At 45.0% G+C, this 20722-nt stretch overlaps 1 protein-coding gene across 3 annotated transcripts in view; it reads right to left on the reverse strand.

Annotated features, from left to right (window-relative positions):
• The window catches only part of LOC101079060 (nuclear factor of activated T-cells, cytoplasmic 1), a 45367-nt gene extending 26506 nt beyond the window's left edge, over window positions 1–18861 (reverse strand). For 2 of the 3 annotated variants that reach the window (XM_003965936.3, XM_011605364.2), the window contains exons 1-6: window positions 18357–18861; window positions 15093–16173; window positions 14001–14160; window positions 6530–6732; window positions 4088–4260; window positions 3388–3528 (exon numbers count right to left, since the gene is read on the reverse strand). In XM_003965936.3, coding sequence (XP_003965985.2) covers window positions 3388–3528; window positions 4088–4260; window positions 6530–6732; window positions 14001–14160; window positions 15093–16173; window positions 18357–18450 — 1852 coding nt within the window. In that variant the 5' untranslated portion in view covers window positions 18451–18861. The remainder of the gene's footprint in view (window positions 1–3387; window positions 3529–4087; window positions 4261–6529; window positions 6733–14000; window positions 14161–15092; window positions 16174–18356) is intronic. The other variant, XM_011605365.2, reaches the window with a different exon arrangement.
• Between the last annotated feature and the right edge of the window lie 1861 nt (window positions 18862–20722).

Here is a 20722-nt window from a genome sequence, read left to right on the forward strand (position 1 = left end):
CTACTGTAGTGCCAAAGGAGCAGTTTGGGAAAACTGAAGATCTGACACAACTTTAGCACTCAAACATATTAAAAGAAGTATAATTGAACTGAGTTCAAAGTCAGAGATGGAAATTCTAAAAGCCATGGAAAGGGTGAGACACAGCAAAAACAACACAAAAAGATGACGGCCTAAAAATGACAGCAATAATTACTATTCAAAACAACGTCTACATGTCAGCAGAATGAAAAACAGTGCTCTGTCCTTATCTTTCCACGGTCTCATTAATTCAGGCTTTATACTATTTTTAAGGAAATCAAGAGGCTGCAGGGAAATCAAAAGGCATTTAATAACTAAAGAACAAAGGGTCAAAGACATGATGGTTATAAATGTCATGTCTTTATTTGCCCCTGACCCTGGCTTCTCCTCTTCCTCCCTCCTTCTGTTCTCTACCTATCCTTGTAGGGCGTTTTCTGTTTTCACCCCTCCACACGGACTCCCTCGTGGGTGACTTGCTGAAAACACTTCCGACTCAACAGCACAAACAGGGCCGGAGGCTAACGGCACACACATCAACAAACACACACGTGCGCGTGCCGCGGCTGGACAGAGTTATCTTGTGGGCGATGAAGACGAGCGGTGGACTTGGGGATGGATTCTAAAAAATATCTTCACCGCCAGCCCTTATTGGGGGATTTCTGCCAAGAAAATTCAATTTTTATTATTATTTCTCTAAGAAATCCCAAAGTGACCATGGAATCTTAGTCCAACCCTTATTTTGCTCCTTTCTGATACTTTGAGCTTTACCTCAAAGTACCAGAATGATTGAAACGGTGAAGGATTCCAAAGAAGAGAGTTAATGAGATGGTGCGTTCCAATAATAAGATCAGTCTTCAACAACATTAATCCTTGTGCCTTTAAGCCGCCAGGATTCTCGGTTATTCATATTAAATGGCAGCTCATTCTGGTATTGCCTCGTCCTTGGCTGCCTGGTTCAGTCCTGACTCTGGGACGTAAATAATACCATATGGACACCTTCAAGGTCAAAACATGATTTTTATCAAAAAGGGGCTACAATATGAGCTCCGGTCATTTTACACTGGGGAAAACTTAGATGGCTGGACAAAAATAAATACAAAGGTGAAGCTGATGATTAACTGGCAAGTGAATTTAGAACTGGAACCATAAGTACATATGTAGAAATAAATTAACGCATAAAATACATGTAGGCTGTCTTATGGCTAATATTGAAGTTATCCAGATTGACGACTTCTTGAACCTTGATGTCATTTATGATTTAAGTGTCTGGTAATAAATTATACTCTATGGACGACTCCAAAACAGGCATCTGGGTATGTTTAAGCAGCTACATCAATGTGTCTGTGAAACACAAATGGAAACTATTGAGGAAATACATGTATTTGTGAAAGATGGCTGCCTCATTTGTGCCATCGGGCTTTTGCGCGATCTCCTTTAAGACTCCGTATATTTGCTCGCACGCATTGGACTGGGGCTCCGAAAGAACTGCCAATCCTAAGGATTTGTGGAATTTTCTGGAAGGTGTTTATTGGAGTCAGTTTAGGAAAGTGAGCCGCCACCTTGACCTTTGATGGCTGCAGGGAACGGCTGTCATCGCTGTGGCAAAAGCAGTGATTACTGTCGCTTTGCGTGTGTGTGCGAGTGTGTGTGTGTGTGAGTGAGTGTGTAAACCCATGGAGTAAGAATTTATGTGGCATACAGCATTGTATTTCATGTGCACATTTAGTCATGAACTTTTCCAAAGGAAAATAAAAACCAAATTTATAGAATAAATCCATAATATAATTACAAGGTTTTGGTCAAAAGACAATATTTAGAAATGCAGCTGAAAGATTAAGTACTTTTCCAGATGCCTACACTCAAACTTAGTCATAGATAGTTGGCATCAGCGTCTGTCTTCCTGCATGTGTGTGTGTGTGTGTGTGTGTGTGTGTGTGTGTGTGTGTTTGAGGCGCTCCATAATGGGCTTTTGACTTTAGAGGCAATGGAAGTTCGGTAATTAAAGTTTACATGAAAGCAGACTAAGTGGTAGCCAGAGAAACCTCTGTGTAGATCTCCTGCACTTCTTTTTGACACCGTAGAACAAACCACTGAAATGTCAAGGGCAGGAGAGTGTCGGGATTCTAATAATGCAAAGCTGCACACAGACTAATCTTTTTAACGGGGATCGAGGATAAAGGTGAGAAAAATGGAGGATGACAGAAAGAATGAGAGAACCCATGAATTGCAGATGACCCACCAAGCCATCCACCTGCCCTCACCACCTCTCTCTTTTGGGGTGATGTCCATACGGAGCTATAGGACTACTGAAATAGCATCTGCGAGATGAAATATTTCTAATTTAAGTCATCATCTTCAGCCTTGGAAGCAGCATCCGTGCATCTGCCTCTGGAGCCCCCTCGACCTCAGGCCAGGAACGCCAGCTGGGATTCTCCAAGGCTTTTATGAGAGCGCCTCGGTAGCAGGAGACGTCAATAAGAAGTGACAGTGCAACCTGATATTTGGTAGGGAAAACGTTCCATTTCATCGTGCTGACATTCATTGTTGGGTATTAGCTTCTCATTTGATTCTTCTCACACCAAACAATGGTGCCGTTCTCTGACCTACTAAACCTCACTTCAGTCGTCATGGGAGCTACCGCAATAATTAAATTGATTAGAGCAATCATGAAATCAATATATTATCTTGATTTTGTGATTGGCCGATTATCTAAAACCTAGAATTATTAATGATTAAGTCTGTTGAGAACCTTCCTTTTTCTACCGTTTCTCATTCAGGTCTTTTTTACTTTATTAGCAGCAGGTTTTTGTTTCAGTGGGCCTTGGAGGTATAACGGTGCTTGACCTTTGCTTGGCTTTGTGGCTGCAATCAAGGAAATGATCATTCACTCACAAACTCGATCAGTGATGTTTTTACCATTGCTTCCTCCCACACACAGAGGAAACACATGGCTGAAAAATCTGGACAAAAAAACGGGAATAGCCTCTTAACCATGACTCAGTGACACGCAGCTGGTGTGAGCATCCACAGGGATATAGGGAAGATGGAGCGGCAGGAGAGTTAAATGTCAGAAACGAGGGAGCAGGGGAGGGAGAGTTAGAGATAGAGAAGTTGCACGTGCCCTGTTCTCGTTTCACCCCTTAAATTGGGGCAAGCGCCGGTGAAGAGGCAATGGAACCTTCAGCAAATGTAAATATGCTTTCGTTAAAAATATTGTGGCTTAATGGACACCACATGTGGATCGCTGGCAAGCACTGCTGGATTCTGACAGGAGGAGAGGCCGATGGAGGCAGAGATGGAGAAAGACATTTAAAAGAGATAGAAAGGAAATTGAAGGGCAGTAAACATGGCCTGGTGACAGCTACTTACCCTGCGCTTTCTCCACAAACACCACCTTGGAGTCAGGGAGGAAGTTGAGGCCGCTCAGGAGCATCATTTTACCTCCAGAGGCAGGGTAACTGTCCAAACTCTGCTTCTCCACCAAGGGAAGCTCCTGAGCTGAACGTTGGGCTTTTGGAGGGAAACACAGGCATTTTGATAAAATCCGATCTCGCGACGTTCCAAGAAGCACAGAGCCAGAGAAACAGCAGTTCTTGGTTAGACTTATCTGCTTTATTGTGATGTTTTTGTGACCCCTAGCTAAGAGATTTTCAGCCAACAGCTGCTCTTTAAATGTCACTGAAAACAGACAAAGTGAGGGAAACCCCCCCACTATTTTCATTGTCAGACCCTGAGTCATTATTTTCCATTAAGCAACTCACAGCCAGCCACTTGTTCTACCTATAAGTCTTATATTAAGTTACCTTTAGCCTCTGAGCTTTTCAGTTTGTCATTTAATGTATATTTACATTTAAATATTTGTCACAAATGACAATGGACCTTCAGTTACGAAGAAAAAACAGAAACCATAGATGAGGATTCATAAACAATACATGTATTGCTTGTAAGGCCTATAAACCTTATTGGTAGCTGCTGTTTTAACAGTTAATAGCTCAGTATGACAATGGAAGCCCCCTTTTTGCACAAGTGCAAAGTTTATTTTTACCCTACTGTGGCGTTTGTGACTTACAGCATTCGATGGGGTTTGAAGACGCCTGCAGAGAAATGGTCCTGCCATTGGGCTGGTTGATGTGTACCCGAAACACCAGCCGCACACGCGTGTTTTTACGCCCGATGTCTGTTTCTCCTTTGCGAAGTTCGATGTCAGAATTGCGCAGTTTTAGGATCCCAGCACAGTCGATTCTACAGCAAAGGGAGGACAAAATGTCACATTTCAAAAATGGAAGTATGCAGAAAAGACCAGCATACAAATATTGGAAGGTTATTGCAAGTCAAGGCCCAAAGCTTAAATATTAATGCGAGTCGTTGTCTTCTCTATAGACAATCAATCACAAATTACCAGCAGAGTTTACCATAGTCTCCATCATTTGTCCCTCATGATGGCATCAAAGTTGAACATTAATTACTTTATAGCATTGAAGCACGGTGCCACAAGAAATTATAATATGAACATAGCAAACCAGGTGCTATTAGCTGCAGTCAGTAGACACCAAATCCTGAACCAGAGCTTTTCCTTCTGACCATGTGAGTCTTTGCAGTCATAGTTTAGACCTCGGTTAATCATTGCCACGTGTAGCAGTGGAGCCCCTTACTGAACCATACGTCGTTATTAATCAAATTTAACAATATTGGAGGCAAACGAGTGATTTACACCCCCCCCCCCCCCCCCCCTAAACACACACACACACACTTTTTTCTCTGTGGAAAAAAGAATTACATTTTTAGACATCACCTTGTTGAATTTGAGTAAGCCTGATTTAACAAAGTGATGGAAAGCGCTTTGGCATTTTAATTATTTTACATGATGGGTTCTATTCCAGGAACTTGTAAATGTCAGGATTTATATAGTCTTTTTTTTGTTTTCAAATGAATGTCATGTGAAAGATCATCAGAGCTTTTTCTCATCGGAACAGATTTGCTAACAAACACCTGCTTTTGCAGTGTGTTTACAGAACAAAATATCCTGATAAGATACAGTTTCTGTGTAGGAGGCAGGACTGAAAAAAGACCAATTGATACCATCTGAAGTCTTGACTGCAAAGATTGACTTTCTGAAACAAATGCAGCATTATGAAAAAGACTGTTAAAGATTTCAACAGAAAAGGACAGCTTTATTCTTTTCTTGTTTGCCCTTTCAAGTAACTGGGGAGAAAGTTTCACACCTCTTCCTTCAGCTAGTGTGCTGATGGCAAAAGGAAGGAGAAGCTTCCGCTATAATATCTTGAAAAACATCATTCATCCTATGGGACACATTAAGTCAAGTCAAAGTACAGTTGCCTCAAAATCCGATACAGTATATGAAATATTGTGGTGTTGGTGAAAATGATACTGTAAGGCAGTACAAATGTTAAAATCATTTGGGTAAAAAAAGAGCATGACCAAATCTTGGAGCACAAGCTTTAGTTTTAAAAAACAAACACATATAGTTTGAGTTTTGTAAGAGCAATTAATAAAGTCAGGGTGTAATGGAACCCCTTATGTAATCTACATTCAGACACAGTGATTTTACCCATAACACACAGTTCTGGGCCTCATTCCAACAACCCCAGCCTAGTCTGAACGGAGGCCCAGTCCAGGAGCTATAGCCTGGACAGGCTGCACAACACAGGCCCCCTGAATTTCTGCAGAACTGGAGGCAGGAAGAGGGCTTACTTAGCTCAGCCTGGCAAACAGATACTTTTGCGTTATAAAGGTAACCCCAAATTATATTTCGGAAAGTACTCCATTTGTTCAAACCGCACTTCCCAAGAAGTATGTAGCATGTCTGAAACACGTTTACACCAACAGCCACCTCACTCTTCAGACAAATTCAGCTGGCTGGAATTTTAGCCTCCTTGTGTAATATGCAATGTATTTTCCACCTTAGTTTGGTGGAGGGTTGGATGAAGGATAGAGAGATGGAGAGAAGGACAGGTAGAGTAAGTAATATTTTGATTAATCGGCAAGCATAGTAATTAGCATTGGATCCCATCCGCTACAGGTCGGAGTGATTGATTTAAACAGTAAATTACTAAGCTGTTGTTTCGTGTTGTTAAAAGCCATCCATCATCTCCGCTTTAGTGGGGCCGCTGTCATTAATTTCACTAATACTTGGCTTATCAATAATGTATTGCTGCATTTATCGCCCTCCCTCTATGATTAATCGGAGTGATTGTTTTTATGGCCCGATCTGTGAGCAGCGATCCCACTCTAATGCTCACAGGTAAGCTCCAGTTGTGTGTATTTGCTATGCAGATAAAATGAGGGGAGGTCAGAGGTCAGCCCCCGCATTCAGTCTTCAAATGCAAATGTTCAAAATTCCAGTAAATCACTTCTGAAGCTGTCACAGGTGAGTATTTCACTAATAATAAGTGTGTCAAGGGTGATCATACTGGAGGTGCGGAGGGCATCCTGGGGAAAAAAACATGCAGACAGAGATGAATAGGTTACTTTGCAGGTGTGAAACACTTACATGGCTCTCATGTTGTTTTCGGGCAGCAGAGGGATCTCCAGGATTTTGGTGTTAGATTGCATGACTTCATGGCTGGCGGTGGATACGGTTTTGCCCGTGATGCGGTGGACCTGGTAGAAGGCATGGGGTCTCAGGAGGCGGTCGTCTGCGGTCCCAATGAACAGCTGCAGGGTAAGCGGCTCGCTTTCCATGTAGCCATAAAGCTGGCGGGAGAACAAAGGGACCCAGGTGAGAGGCAACATTATGTTTTAAAACCCTACATTTCAGGCAACCCCTTATTTAGGAAATGCACACCAATCACTGACGGACAAACAGGGTGTTAATCGTAGCTTTAATGTGGTAGATAAGCTGTGGAAACCCCTGCTAGTTGAGGCAGGGAGCTCCCAAAACAGTTTTCTTGGCAGTTTAGTTTAAAACCTGTACAAATAATTGGCTTCGCAGCATCTAGACGACTGTATTAGCATCCCCTTAGTAGCAATACTCCTAAGAGCACAATTAATCTGTGTGCAGCAGTGCTTCCAAACATTGTGCAAACTTTGCACCCAAATGCATGCAGCTTGGAATGCCAGCTGGATACGCCCCCCTTTGCCTTTGGGCAGTTATGAACATGCATTATGATTTCCATTAAAACAGAGGGCCCGTGTCCCACTGTGATGAAAGAGACTCCTCTATCAGAACCACCACTTCAAACAACTACCACTTCCTCTAGAAGACCTCCATTAGCTCCAAGTGCTCAAGTAATAAAAAGATCAAATCTCAAAAAAAAAGAGTGAGGGGAGAAAACTTCCTCAACTGCGCATAGTTTCAAAGTTACTGTTGACTTTGGGGTCAGTGAAATTTCAAATAAACTTTGGCAGCCAATTAACATTTGCCATCAACATATTATTTTACTGAAGTAACATTATTCCCGATTCAGTCGAAGGCATAATGATGTGGAATCACCAAACTCGGGGGCTGGGGCGCCAATTCCAACCTGTGGCAAAACACAATTGATACTCTGCATCAGTGAATCCTGACCAAAATGTCTGTCAGTTGAATCAACCGCTCCAGACCTCCCAGATTAATGCTGCTCTTTGTAACCGAACTGTTTATGAATGCTGCATTCAAATGGGTGGTTAATATCTCTCCAGTTCTTGAAGCTGTTGGAAATGAATAAACCTTGTGGCGCAAACGAATAAGACAAACCTCTTACTGGGTGGACCTCTGGAGATCCACAACAGTGGCTACTTGACCACAGTGGCATTTACTGTGAGGTATACGGTAACTTACTCTAGATTCAACCACAAATTGGTCAATTACACTTTGTGCGGACCGGCGCATACCAGTGCATCACTTCAGACTGAGTTTCAGGAAAACAGTGGTACTGGAATAAAAGACCCCCGTTGTTTATCTAGACTGAGTCATATAGCGAAATGCAGACCATATGTTACCTATGACATAATCTGATGAATGGCTTTCTAAATACCCTTCTGAGGGTGGCCAGAAATGGTGAGGCAGGGGATATATGCTGAAGGACTCGAGGGCTACGTCACTGGAAGCCTGTGGAGATTAGTGCTGACTCCTGAAGTCTTGAGAACAAATTTGTCTGGGTGCTGAATCAGAAGTCGTCTGATTCGATAATACCCTTGAAAAGGAAACTGCCTTCGGATTACACTTAATGACAGATCGATGGGTTCGTGACAACGCGTATGCTGTGTGTGTTTGTCTTTTCAGTAATTAGTGAGAACTGAAATAGCATACGTGTAGCCAGTGGAGTAAAGTGGTTTTCCATGTGTCTCCGAATTGTCTAAACTTCACTTTTGTTATCAAGGGAGAACAAACAATGCGATACCTGGCTGTCATTCAGCTCCACCGTCCCATATTGTCTGTATGGCAGCGGTTTTAACCTGCGAGCTCGTCACACATGCAAGTGATCAGTGAGTTAGCCTGAGGTCAGGAGCTTCTTGAAGTTTTGGCATCCCGAGGGCCCACTTCATCTATGCAGTGATCTCACCAGCAGACCTGCTCTGCTCGTTATATTTTACTTATGGTGTCACCAGAGGTAATTATCCATAGCCACACATGCTACCAGTTACTTGTGTATTGACTTGTGACTATGCCACAGTGAAGCACTAGATACAAATCTGACATATGGGAGCGTTAAATTGCATGACGTCCATGTTATGATTTAATAAAACACTGGCAGTCTCACTACAAAGCTGTTTTGCCTTAGTAGGTTTCTTTGTGTCAGTCTGCGACCTCCAACCATTACCTCAGCCACTACGTAGCTGTCAAGAGGCCCCCTATAGAAGCAGGAGGGGAGGTCTTTATCCCTTCACTCATGTTGTGGTAGCTCACAATGAAAGTAGCGACCAGTCTCAAATCTGTAGTGACCTCATGGAGAAGAGGAAGTGATTAATGAGGTCAGCTAGTTGTCTTAGTGACGTTGGTCCTCCAAGAAGCAAAGAAGGCGGTCTGCTCCCCCGTGGGCGACCATCCCCAATTCCTTTACCATATGTGCTCCCTGACCTTCACCCCTGCTTCTTAGTCAGACGTTCGCCATGAGGTGAAACTTGCTTCTTCCTTTTATTCCCAAAGGAGGGAGAAGATGAGGTAAAAATTCGAGATGCATCGTAAACTGTGAGTGTGGGCTGACGAAAGAGGTTTTATACACACCTGTGGTCACCATTCTACTTCTGTCTAATTCAGTCTGCAGGGCTGCACCCGCGAACGGCTCATTCTGACCAGATGATCTTTCGCCACTGTAACTGCCGCCTATGTGGCATGTGCATACTGTGTATTTATTCAGAGATTATCCTAAATCAGTCCGGATCGCAGCTTGATTGGCAGCTTCGTCAGGTGCCAGCATCTGCTACTGTGTCAGCTGGATTCATTTACACCTCTCACCACAAGCCACTGTAGCGCGAGCCCATTTCTGATAGCCGAGGCTCAATCATAACATTGTGGCGTGGCAGCTGATGCATTAATTTTGTAATTGTTCGCAGCTGCAATGTCTGGGTCAGTAGTGGTGATGTGGAGAAATGTAAAATGGGGGAGATGAGGGAGCATCCCCATCTATTTTCCACCATTCATCCCAGAACCCCTTCAGACATTTCCTAATCCATCATCAGAAAAGAGTTTGGATACGCCCCCAATTTCTTTGTTGGTTTCTTAATTTCCATTCACTGCGTCACTGTGTAAAAGTTAGGATTTCTTTAATTTAATTATCGATCTCTTAAAGGCACCTTTTTTTATCCACCACCCCCCTCTTTTTTATTACTAATACTGACATTTTCAGTTATGCCTGCATCTGGTCTCAGTGGTTCAAGGACAGGATTCGAACTGCAACGTTTAATAATGACTACCTGGTAAATTAGATGTGGCTGGCCCAGTTTGAAATTGAGTGTGAATACACTCTGCAGGCCTGGAGTGGACTGCCTCCTGTCCCTCCACACTGATTTCATCATTGCCTGGACTCTGAAAGGCCCACGTGGTGCCGGGAGTTGAGGAATGGAGAGGGAGAGAATGAGCAGAAGCAGCATGGGGGTTCTAGGTTTCCACTTTTTTTCAAAAGTTATCAAGCTCCACTGTTTCTCTGACAGTCCCACAACCAGCCTCTGCTGCTGTACCCAATTAAATGTACTCTTCTCCAAGTTGTCTGGCCTTCCAGACTGTGCTCCAGCACCCTCTTGACATGATACTATCTGCAGTGTCTGAAACTGAATGCAAAAGGCAACATATGCAATCCTTTAATATGCTGCTCTCTCGTGACTCCAAATGCTGCTCCTTTTATAAGCCACCGAGCAGTTTTATCCCTTAAAGTTTTTTTTTTTGCTGAACTGAGCACTTCAGTGTTATGTCATTGAGGGCATAGTTTCAAGCACAAGCCCATGTCTAGACCAGTAAGGGTCCAAAATTCCATATAAAAAGAATGACTTTGTTACCAGGACTGCCTGCCATAAGTAATATTATCCAAAAACTACAGAGAATTTGAGGTTGATGATGCACGGAAGAGAACTGAGCCCACCATAAGCAAGGCTACCCGCCAGTGTCGTACCTCATAAATCTGTGGGTTGTCTGGTTATCACTTCAAACCAGTAAAAACGATGTCCATTTTTTTCCACTTGCTTTTAACTACTAATTAGTGGTAGCCCTATAATGGCGCAAGAGAAGCCCGACAGATGAAGAACCATGATTTAGGAGAGGTGTAAACACTCCTTCAGGGAACAAAAACCAGCTCGGGCTAAACTCTAACAGCACTACTGGGCGCAACAAACCATTTAAATATCAAACAGGGAGGTGGCAGCAGATTTAATGAGCAATTAGCTACTACAGTACAGGCCGCCGTGGATTAGGGACTTCTATTGAGCCATCGCGTAGCTAGTGAGCAAAGGATACCAAGGTGAAACCACACATGCAAAACACCGAGCACATGGCTGCAGAAGGTCATATTGGTGGAAAAATGTTGTGAATTGGGTTTCAAGTGCTGCTGGGCACTACACTCTTGCAAACGAACCGAGATGTATATTAAGTCACGCTCATGGTAATGACGATGACCACATCCTGTCCAAATTATACCATGCCTGTTGCTGCACTGGGCCTGATAAAAGGCCGAGTGCAACAGGGTGTGTATGCATGAGGTGGAAAGATCTAGAGCCCAGTCATTATATACAAACTGGCCACAAAGGAGGCTGCGGTGTTGTTCAGGCATGACAGGGGGGACTGTCAGACACAATCAGTGAATGAATAAGTCCTTATCTAAATGAAGGTAATGTAGGAGGTATTTTTTCATCCTCAACATCCTGTTACTCTTGCATAGTTGCAGTGAGAGATGTGAACATATTTAGTGTTAATGGCACAACGGTCAGTAAATAAAATGAAAAATGTCACTGTAGAGACCCAGAGAGTAGAGGTTAGGCCATCAAGAAGGGGAAAGTTAAAGATAGGAATTGAGTCCAGAATCAACGAGAGCTAAAGTCCAGGATTAATGGGTTCAGTTAAACCATAATTTTGAGAGATATGCTTTACCCACTTATCCATCACAAGGTTTCTCCATCAGCTACAGCTTCAAATTATATTGTCCTTTCTGTACAGTATTATAACCTCCAGCACCTTTGGCAAAATAAAGACTGTTTTTATTGAATATGTAAAAATTAAATGAGCATCTTGGATTGACAATCTTTCGACTCCCTGGAGGATGTGATAAACATGTGGAAACAGTGTATCACTTCATGTTTTTCATCTCGCTGTTTTTCATGCCGTGTTGCTTTCCGACACACATGTCACCATCACTCATGGCGCGCGTGTCCAATCAGCCATGAGCTAAAACAACAGAAGCGCCTTGGATGGCTGAGAGTCGAGACGGCTGAGTTTTGGGAGATGGTTGAAGGATGAGCAGTTCAGAAGGAGTGACATCCTCGGGTCTCAGGGGGGAGAAGAGGGGAACCAGTGCGTCGCAAGTGGAATATAATGGGTGCTGGGATTCTGACTGCCTTCCACTACGCCAACCCCCCCCCACCACCACACACACCGATGCAATGCTCAGCCAAACCTCAGGGCCACCCCAGGCTCTAATCAGCAGGATGCAGAAGATCTCTAGGGGCAGCCAGGCCCCAGCTGCCTGGTGACTCGTTGTGCCCCTTCTCACACACACACACACACACACACGCGCGTGCGCACACACACACATACACACACACACACGCACACACACAGACACACTTCCTTAGCTTCTTCCTATTCCCTGTCTCTGTGATTATTGACTCATTCTCCTTGACTGCACCTCACCCATCCAGTGCCTACCAGTTATTACCACAGGGCACAGGGGACTACACCACGAGCTGTCTTCCAACATTATAGCAAAACATTACAACAACAATCAAGACCTATTGTTGAGAGAGTTTGCACTCAAAACTTATACAAATATAGGCAATCATTTGTTTAAGGTGTCTGTCCTTCAGCCTTCACACATGATTGCCCAATACTTACATTTGCCTTTCTGTCAGCTATCATTCTCGCAGTTCTTTCAGCAGTAATGATACCCTAAAGACATCCCAGTTGATTGCACAACTTCTGAGGCACATTTCTATTCTGTTTCTATATTTTTGACTTTGGGAAGAGATGTGAGGTTAAGCCCATCGTCATTGAATTTTCTCCATCACTACTCCTTACTAATTACTCAACATGCCCAGTAAGACTTACACACATCCTGACATAGTTGTTGATCAAGTCACGTCTGTGGAACATGAAAGAAACAGCTGAAGTCATTAATAAAAATGTTGAGAAAACAGTATATGAAAGACAGCCCCAGTGCTTACTCATGGATTTTAACCCCCAAGTGAGTCAGAAAGTGGTGAAATACTAAATCAAAACCAGTCTCACCTAGCAGCTGTAGCTGCTGGTGTAGTCTGGTTAGCCTTATGGGGGAGGGGGCGAACGTAACATGTTGATTCACCCACATGTTGATATTCAAAGGTTTGTAAAGAAGGAGAATAATTACCTGTATTTACAGAGAAAAGCTGAAGGCTGACAGGCCTGTTTATAACACCGCATTGTCCGACAGCTGCCAAGTGCGTCCAACAGTGAACGGACCAGGATGTGCTGACAACATCTATTTACCAAACAGCTGTGGTGCTAACAGTGTTTGACGCTACGTGTGAAACAAGAAAAGGACCACCGGTTTCAAACTGCGCCAGTCAGTGTTTGTGGTGTCCTCATGGATCATGTTTTTGTCTCATTAATTAAAGGCTGTGATGAAACAATAAATAAATCATTAGTGAACACCCAATCATTAGGAGAAATGCAGTTGTGTTAACCACGAAGCAGGCTGACAGGCGCGCCACGGGATCCCCACCTTAAGTAAACCGCGATGTCTGCTCTGTTGGGGAGGCAGAAAAAGGAGCTCTGTGCCGAACTGCTGGTCAGACTGACGTCTGCTCTTAAAGTGTTCGCCAAGCACAATAGCGAGAGACTATGAGTTCAGATCTATACTAATTAAGTCAGTGTGCACTGCTGCTGGTTGGGCCGAGCTTTTGAAGTGGCAGATTGACTCTGAGGGAACACAAACATAAACTCTGGGCTGTATATTCTCCACCGTTGCTACACTTGGGGTTGATGGGGTGGGAGAAAAAAAGAGTGGTTGAAGAGTGCATATTGTAATGACAATGGAATGGCCAGTTCAACTGAATTTTCAAATTAAGTAATAAAGATGGTGACATAAAACAACAGTCTAGACCAAGTAAATAAATGTTATGTCTGCTCCGAATTTACTCAGTGACTACATGTTTTCAGAGTCAAAATGTCCGTGTTGCTGCTAGACAGGAAAAAGGTGCCGTTAGAAATATACTGCTTCTGTCTGTGTGTTACCATTTATGCTGTAATGACAGAAAATTATTACACAAGTTAAACACACAAAGATCACCGTGGCTTGTGTAAAAAAAAAAAAAAACTGTCTAGAATGACTGTAAAAGCTCTGTTTTTGCGTGTGACATACCTGCACTACAGGGTGGCCTCCAGACAGAGCCTTTACCGCCCCTCGGCTGCCTTCGGTCTCGTAGTGGGCCCTGTGGTGAGACTTTGGCTGCACCTCGATCTGGAGATTGTACGGGCCGGAGCAGGAGGGGAGCTGCCAGTCAAGAGCTGGCAGAGACGGGCTGAAAGACACAAAATATGTCCCATCAAATTGGTGGTAATTAATGAAAATACTTACATTCATACCTGCAAATCCATCCTAATGTAAAATGAATATGTGGTATTAAAAAAGGCTTCTCTTCCACAGAGCTACGGCTGACATTTCTTAATGCCACTGTTGTCAGATAGAAACTAAGAGCTTCCCACGTGAACTCTGTGGAGATAGCTAAACCAAACAAACATGTGCAAGACAATATTTCTCTGAACCGGAAACCTGGCAAATGCAAAACACTGACCTGAAGGGTGGCTCTACTGAAAACCAATCTCTGGCATCTTGTTGGAACTTGTAGGCTGTTTGTTGACCCAAAACGAACTGATTTCCCTACACGGGGCTTTATCTGCCCAGTCAGTGCATGACATCAGGCTAGCTACACAGCCTGAGATGGGCTGATGGCGCGACAGAGCCGTGCACCAAGGCAGCTGATTAACTCAGACGGCTTCCCCTTCAGACAGGCCTGTCACCTTTACTTCCTGTTGCTCCCTATCTTAATAAAACACTCAATTTGACAGGAAAGTGTGTTACTGGATAAAAATGCACCGAAGAATCAACTGGCTTTATTCAAAAGTCAAAAATCACCATTTTTCAAGTGTTACAGTAAAGTGTCACGCCTAAGCAAATAATTGTGTCTACATGCTCGCTCGTGTATGCGATGGGCTGCTATTGTGTGAAATGTGAGTCATGAAATGGGTTGCTCTTCAAAGCAAAAGGTAGGTGCAACTTCTGTATTTCTGCCTTATGCTATACCCTTTAAAGTAAAAGAAATTTACACTGAACAACACCGACTAGTCTAAAAGTCAATAGTAGGGAAAAAAAAAACTGATGTTATCAAAAGAAGTCTAGCTGAGAACTACCGCTCTGGTTTTCCACTTGACATGTTGAAGCAGTCACACCAACCTGAGGTAAGGCTTGGGCTTGGACCAGGAGTATGGGTGTTGCGGTACATCAAGGAAACCTCCACAGTAATTTTCTTTCTTGAGGGCCAGTCGTGAGGGGTAGTCATCTTGGCAGAGGTCGCCATCAGGGCATTCGCCACCCGGCTCTACCTTTAGGCTCATGGAAGGCGAGTGGTCCAGCATGGTCTTCCGTGTCTTGATTGGAATTCCTTCCCCCATGTCAACCACCCCGTCTGTCGTCAGGGCATTGATGGCAGCCACGATGGCAGAGTTGGTGTACTGGTTGGTGCTGCTGAGCCAGCTCTCATCTGTGATGCTGACCCTGGGGGAGCCATGCGGGGATGGGATGGGTGACTGGATGGGTGAGCATGATGTTTGATGGTAGGAGGTGCCTTCGAAGCTGTGTTTTCGCTTCCCCATGGCGCCCAAGCTGCCCCCACTGCAAGAAGGAGAGTTAGGCCTGGAGCCACGAAGCTGCGCAGGCCAGCCTTCCTCGGCCACAGCGCCGATCTGAGGGGAGGTGGATGGCGAATGGTGAGGGGAAGTGGTCGGGCCGGTGGAAAGTGGACAAGACAGGAGAGAGGATGTCTTGGGGGAAACGCAGGGAGACTGCCAGGGGGAGTTCTGTGGGGAGTTGTCATAGTTATAGAAGCTGGACTCATAGGAGGAGGCCTCAGAGTTACAGCTCCGTGAAGAGATGCTGCTGGCGGGGCTGAGGCAGCTGGGGTCGCGGTAGCCATCAGCATTGGGCAGCGTCAGCGTCACAATGGAGTTGACGCCCCGTTTGATGATTTGGTCCTCGCTGCTGCTCTCCTCCACCTCATCTTCAGGGTACTGGCTGTAGGCAGTGATCTCTATGCGAGGGCTTTCCAGCGCCGGGGCCCCATTGGGTCTGAGAGTGTGAGGCAGGTAATAGCCAGATGCAGCAAGGTTTTCGTTCTGCAGACCGTAGCCCGTCTGGTGGCAGGAGGAAACTGAGATGACTGGGCTGGTCTGTAAGGTGTGGTACTGGGTAGACAGACAGGGGTTGCCCATACCCAGGGGGAGGGACAAGCTGACATTTGGTGTATAGCTGTATGCATCTGAAAAGAGATATTTTAAATTGATGATTAACATTCCATACGACATCTTAAAGCACGACACACATTCCTGCACATTTAACGAGGCGAGGCGGTCATTTCAAAGGCAGGATGTGTGTGGATGGCGCGGCAGGGATGAGCTGCACAGCCACTCTGTTTGTTTGAGGAGCTCATCTCGAGCTCTGTTTGGCCCTCCCTGCTGTCATGCGTGCTCCATAGGAATTCCTTCAGCACTGCTGATGGATCCTTTATTTGATTGACTGCATCACTCACTGAGTGAATTAGGCCCTCCCCAGTGGAGAACTGACAGCACTCTCGCATCGCTCTGAGCTTGTGATTAAGCCAGACAGAGTTTGCTGCAGTGTTACACACAGATGCCCCAAACCAACTAAGTGCTCAGAGAGGTAGGAGGACCTACTGTAAAGTCGGGGGATTGTCTTTTATATATATACACAGTAATATATATATATATTGCCAGCGACTGGCTACAATGTTAAAAGAAATGTTTCAAAGACATGCCAGTCCTCCTAATGCAACGTTGAAGATATTGACCTTATTATAGTTGTCATTTTTGCTGTTAACAGAATACTAAACACCCGACCCCGAGCATCTCTCCAGAGAGGGACGCACTGTCTAGTTGAATCCTCGCCTGATTAATCCCACTGCACAGCAGCACTTTGTCGCTCGATGGTAAACACGGTTCACACGACAGAGAAGATGCTGCTGATCACTGAAGAAAGAAAAAGAAAATCTCTGTAAAGAAAAGTGCCTTTCTCCTGCAGTTTACCTTCGGCGGAGAAAATAATCTCCCATCTGCTCCACCCAGAGTGGCACACCTCTATAGGTCAAGCCCAACTGACTTTACATGCAGCAGTTGCTCTCTTCATCGGCGCGCCTTTTATTCAGTGGCATTTACTGACTGAGTCCGCTAACACCCGCTCAAACACACCACAGCTCTGGCTTTGATATTCTTGGGAGCCTCTGCATCGTGTCTGCTGAACTCGGGGGACCAACAAATCAAAGAAATTCAAGCCTGTCCCTTTGTTGTGTGTAGCATTAATTATGACATCATCACACAAGCGGCGGGCCAAGCCAACGTGGCTGAACAACAGACGGGTTTATTCGGGGGCAACGTTCTCTAACTGACGAGACCTCAAGGAGGCGGTAGGTGGTCACACAAGCTGACTCATCTGCATCCCGAAAACTTTTAGAGCGTACTTTGCACAGGGCTGGTCCTATGCCACGGCAACACGTCAGCCAAGCCCGTGTTTATGTCTCTGCATCTGTGTGTTTATGTACATGCGATCATAAAGCCGTTAGCGTTGTAGCTGTGTGGTGAGGCTACCCAGCGTACATTAACAAACACACTCCCTTTTTCTAATATACACAAACGTGCGCAGAGAAACATCTGCGACCAATAATAAAACCAAAGAGTGGGGGACTGAAAGCAGTAATGATACAACCCGCACCCGAATATCTGAAACCTCAAAGACAAAATGAGATTTCCAAAATCCACAAAAAGCCGGTGACATCAGCGCTGGAAGACTCTGGGAATTAACAGACTGCCGTGGACCTCTGATGCTCTAAATCAACTTAAACTTAATCCTAGGAGAACTGAACTTACAGAAATGAAATAATACAACAATAACAACTCTGGCATGGTAATAGTAAACCAGACGTGAATCATTGGGCCGAGCGTCTGAGCAGAAGCCCCAGAATTTCAGGAAACGTTTCCAACCCAGCACTGAATCAGACCTCACTGGGGGAGAAAAGCATTTATTTTAATGACACAGCATTGACAGAGGGCATGGGGAGGAGGATGGGTGCTGGTGGCAGCCACAGTGTAACCTCAATCTATCCTCCTGATGAGAAACACCTGCAAAGACAGCTGGAGACACCTAATGGTGCGGATGGAAAAGGGTGGACTCCAGTGAGTGTGAATTTGGTTCCCGTGGAATAGCATCTGGCACTGAGGCTAACTGACAAAGTCAAGGAAAAAAAAAAAGCAGCTGTCACGTCCTAATGTTATTTCAGCTTGATTAGCAGACTTTAAGTACTGTTTCATTAATCGGATTACATCCGTTTTTACTCCAATATAACACAACCGCATGCAGGTTTAAAACCAGTTGGCAGATATCAGGATTAGGTTGAAGCTCCGATCAAACTTGCAGTAGCAGCGTGTTTACCTTCCTCTGCAGACTTCATATTGGCGGTGAGAGCCTGGAGTCCCCACTCCTTACCGAAGCTGAACGTGGAGTTGACGCTGAAGGTATCCTGCATTCAACAAGCGGTGCGCAGCTCCCCTCGCTCTTTACAGACTCAACTACGGAACGCCGGCTATTCTACAGTTTAAAAAAAAAAAGCAAAGAAAAAAAAAAAAGAACTGAATTCAAATGTCTTCCAATAAGGACATCGTTCGAAAAGGCACAAGTTCGAAGCGGAGTGTGCAACTTGGCGCGGCTTGTGCGCACTGGCGTGACCGAGCGAAGCGTGCGGCTGTGCGGACCCTGGAGGCGCAGGTAGCGACACTTTTGTGTTTGTCTCCGTGCAGCTCACCGAAGAGTCTCCCCACAGCGATGACGCAGCGCGGTTTGTCAGAGGGGCCAGCTCCGGTGCTTTTAAAGCTGGAAAACACCCTCCGTCCTCCCGTCAGCGCGCCGCCCATTCAAGGATAAGGCAAAGCTCCCGGGCTGCCTGATGATGTTTTACACTCTGGGATCCCAGCGAGGGCGGGGGGATCGGCTTCTGTGCGCGCACACACACACGTGCGCGCGTGTTGATAGTTGTTAAAAAGAAGGAGGGACGTTTTCTTTTTTCCTTGTCTTTTCTCAAATAGAACCAGACAAAGGTTTGTTTAGTTGCATATCCTGCTCTCTAACTTAGCAGTTGCCAGTAAAATGATTATAAAATTTACTACTGAACTGATTAATTTTAAGGATTACTAATTCCTCCCCCCGCTCTTTTTTTTTGGCAGTGTGGCCCAACAGAGACTGGAAAAGTCATTTATTTTTGCAACTTTTCTGTAGCAAAATTAAAAGTTTAGTCTGTAAGACTGAACAGCAGCTGCCAATGACAGTTGGGATCACTTATGCTGTCTGCCCTCTCTCTCTGGAGAATGAAGTCATTTCCTACATTCTTCGATCTGCTGGGCCTAATGGTGCTACATTGAGACACGATCCTCCGTATGGCCGCTCTTTAAGTCAAAACCTGCCGTTGTCAAAAATCTCCTTTCCAAATCTCTTTTCCTCCTGTGCGATGGGGAATACGTTTCCCAGCCTGACCTTTAATAACAACCCTTAAACACCAGCAGCACTTCTCTGCACATCTCCGCTTCCCTCCGCAGTCTGTCAAGTCGAGGCTGCAGCACAAGACCTTGTGCAGACAAAGGAAAATATTTAAGTCCACTTTTCACCCTATTTCCTTATTTCCTGAAGTGCACTCGTGTTACCATTTATCAAAGTAATAGCTGCTGTTATACAACTTTGTTGTCATAGAAGAAGAAGGGGAGAAAAAAGCAGCCAGGCGACATTAGCTGCTGCGGTATGGTGAGATGGGGCTCACGTGTAGCATATACATAATGTGTGACATTAAAACACACGTGCACAGGGCTGCCCGCCCTGCACTCCCAGCAAGACAGCCGCAGCTGGCAGAAGAATAATGGACGTTTGTGTGCTGACGTTGACAAACAAAATGTTTTAATTTGCACTGATGTGAGTCATGATATTTGATCAGGTTGGATTAGCAGAGCCGCTGAGAGCAGATCTGTAGCTGCTACAGTCAAAGTTATGTGGCTGTCGCTGTATAATGATGAATATAAAGCAAGTCGTCACTCTTAATGGCTGAGCGTGCAATTAACGGAGGATTAGCCGAGCTACAAAGCTACTATTTTCTCCCGGGTGGATGCCAACATTGAAGAAAGGGGGGGAAAAAAAGAGACTCCTGGGAGTCTGAGCTTTAGCTGGCAAACCCAGAGATGATCGTGCATAATCAGAACCAGACCGAGCGGAGCGCGTTCTGTTTTCCTCTGCCTACAGTAGCTCCGTTGGCGTCGGCTGCGGCTGTAGGCCGATGTGCACGAGTGAACTTGGAGATGAAAAAGCCTCATCACTTGCGATGAATTATGATACAAACCAGAGACAGGGAGGGGGGGGGGGATGGAGCCGTGCAAACTGATTGGTGCTGTCAGCGGAGCGGGCCCCCGCGGGGGCTGCTGGACACGTTAAAAACGCTGCGGCGTGATGAGGGTCAGCGGCGGTCTGAGGGCTTATCTTGATGGATCCTGTGCTACTGAGTAAAGTCCCATTAGCTCCGGTGTCTGTCAGAGCACTTTGGGTCACTTGTGCAGCGACAGAAACAGGCACTGACCCGCTACACTGTTTATATTCCACAGAGAAGGTGTGTAACCTTAAAACACGATGGTGCGATGCCTCATTTGTCTGCGCGAGATGATATCAGCCATACACACAACAAGCCTGGCAGAAATTCCTTATGGTTTCAAGAAAAATGAACTTTAGGCTGTAACAATGACTTCATGCAACGTGCTTGCAGACAT

Source organism: Takifugu rubripes, chromosome 7, assembly GCF_901000725.2.
Source record: "Takifugu rubripes chromosome 7, fTakRub1.2, whole genome shotgun sequence".
NCBI classification, from domain to species: Eukaryota; Metazoa; Chordata; class Actinopteri; order Tetraodontiformes; family Tetraodontidae; genus Takifugu; species Takifugu rubripes.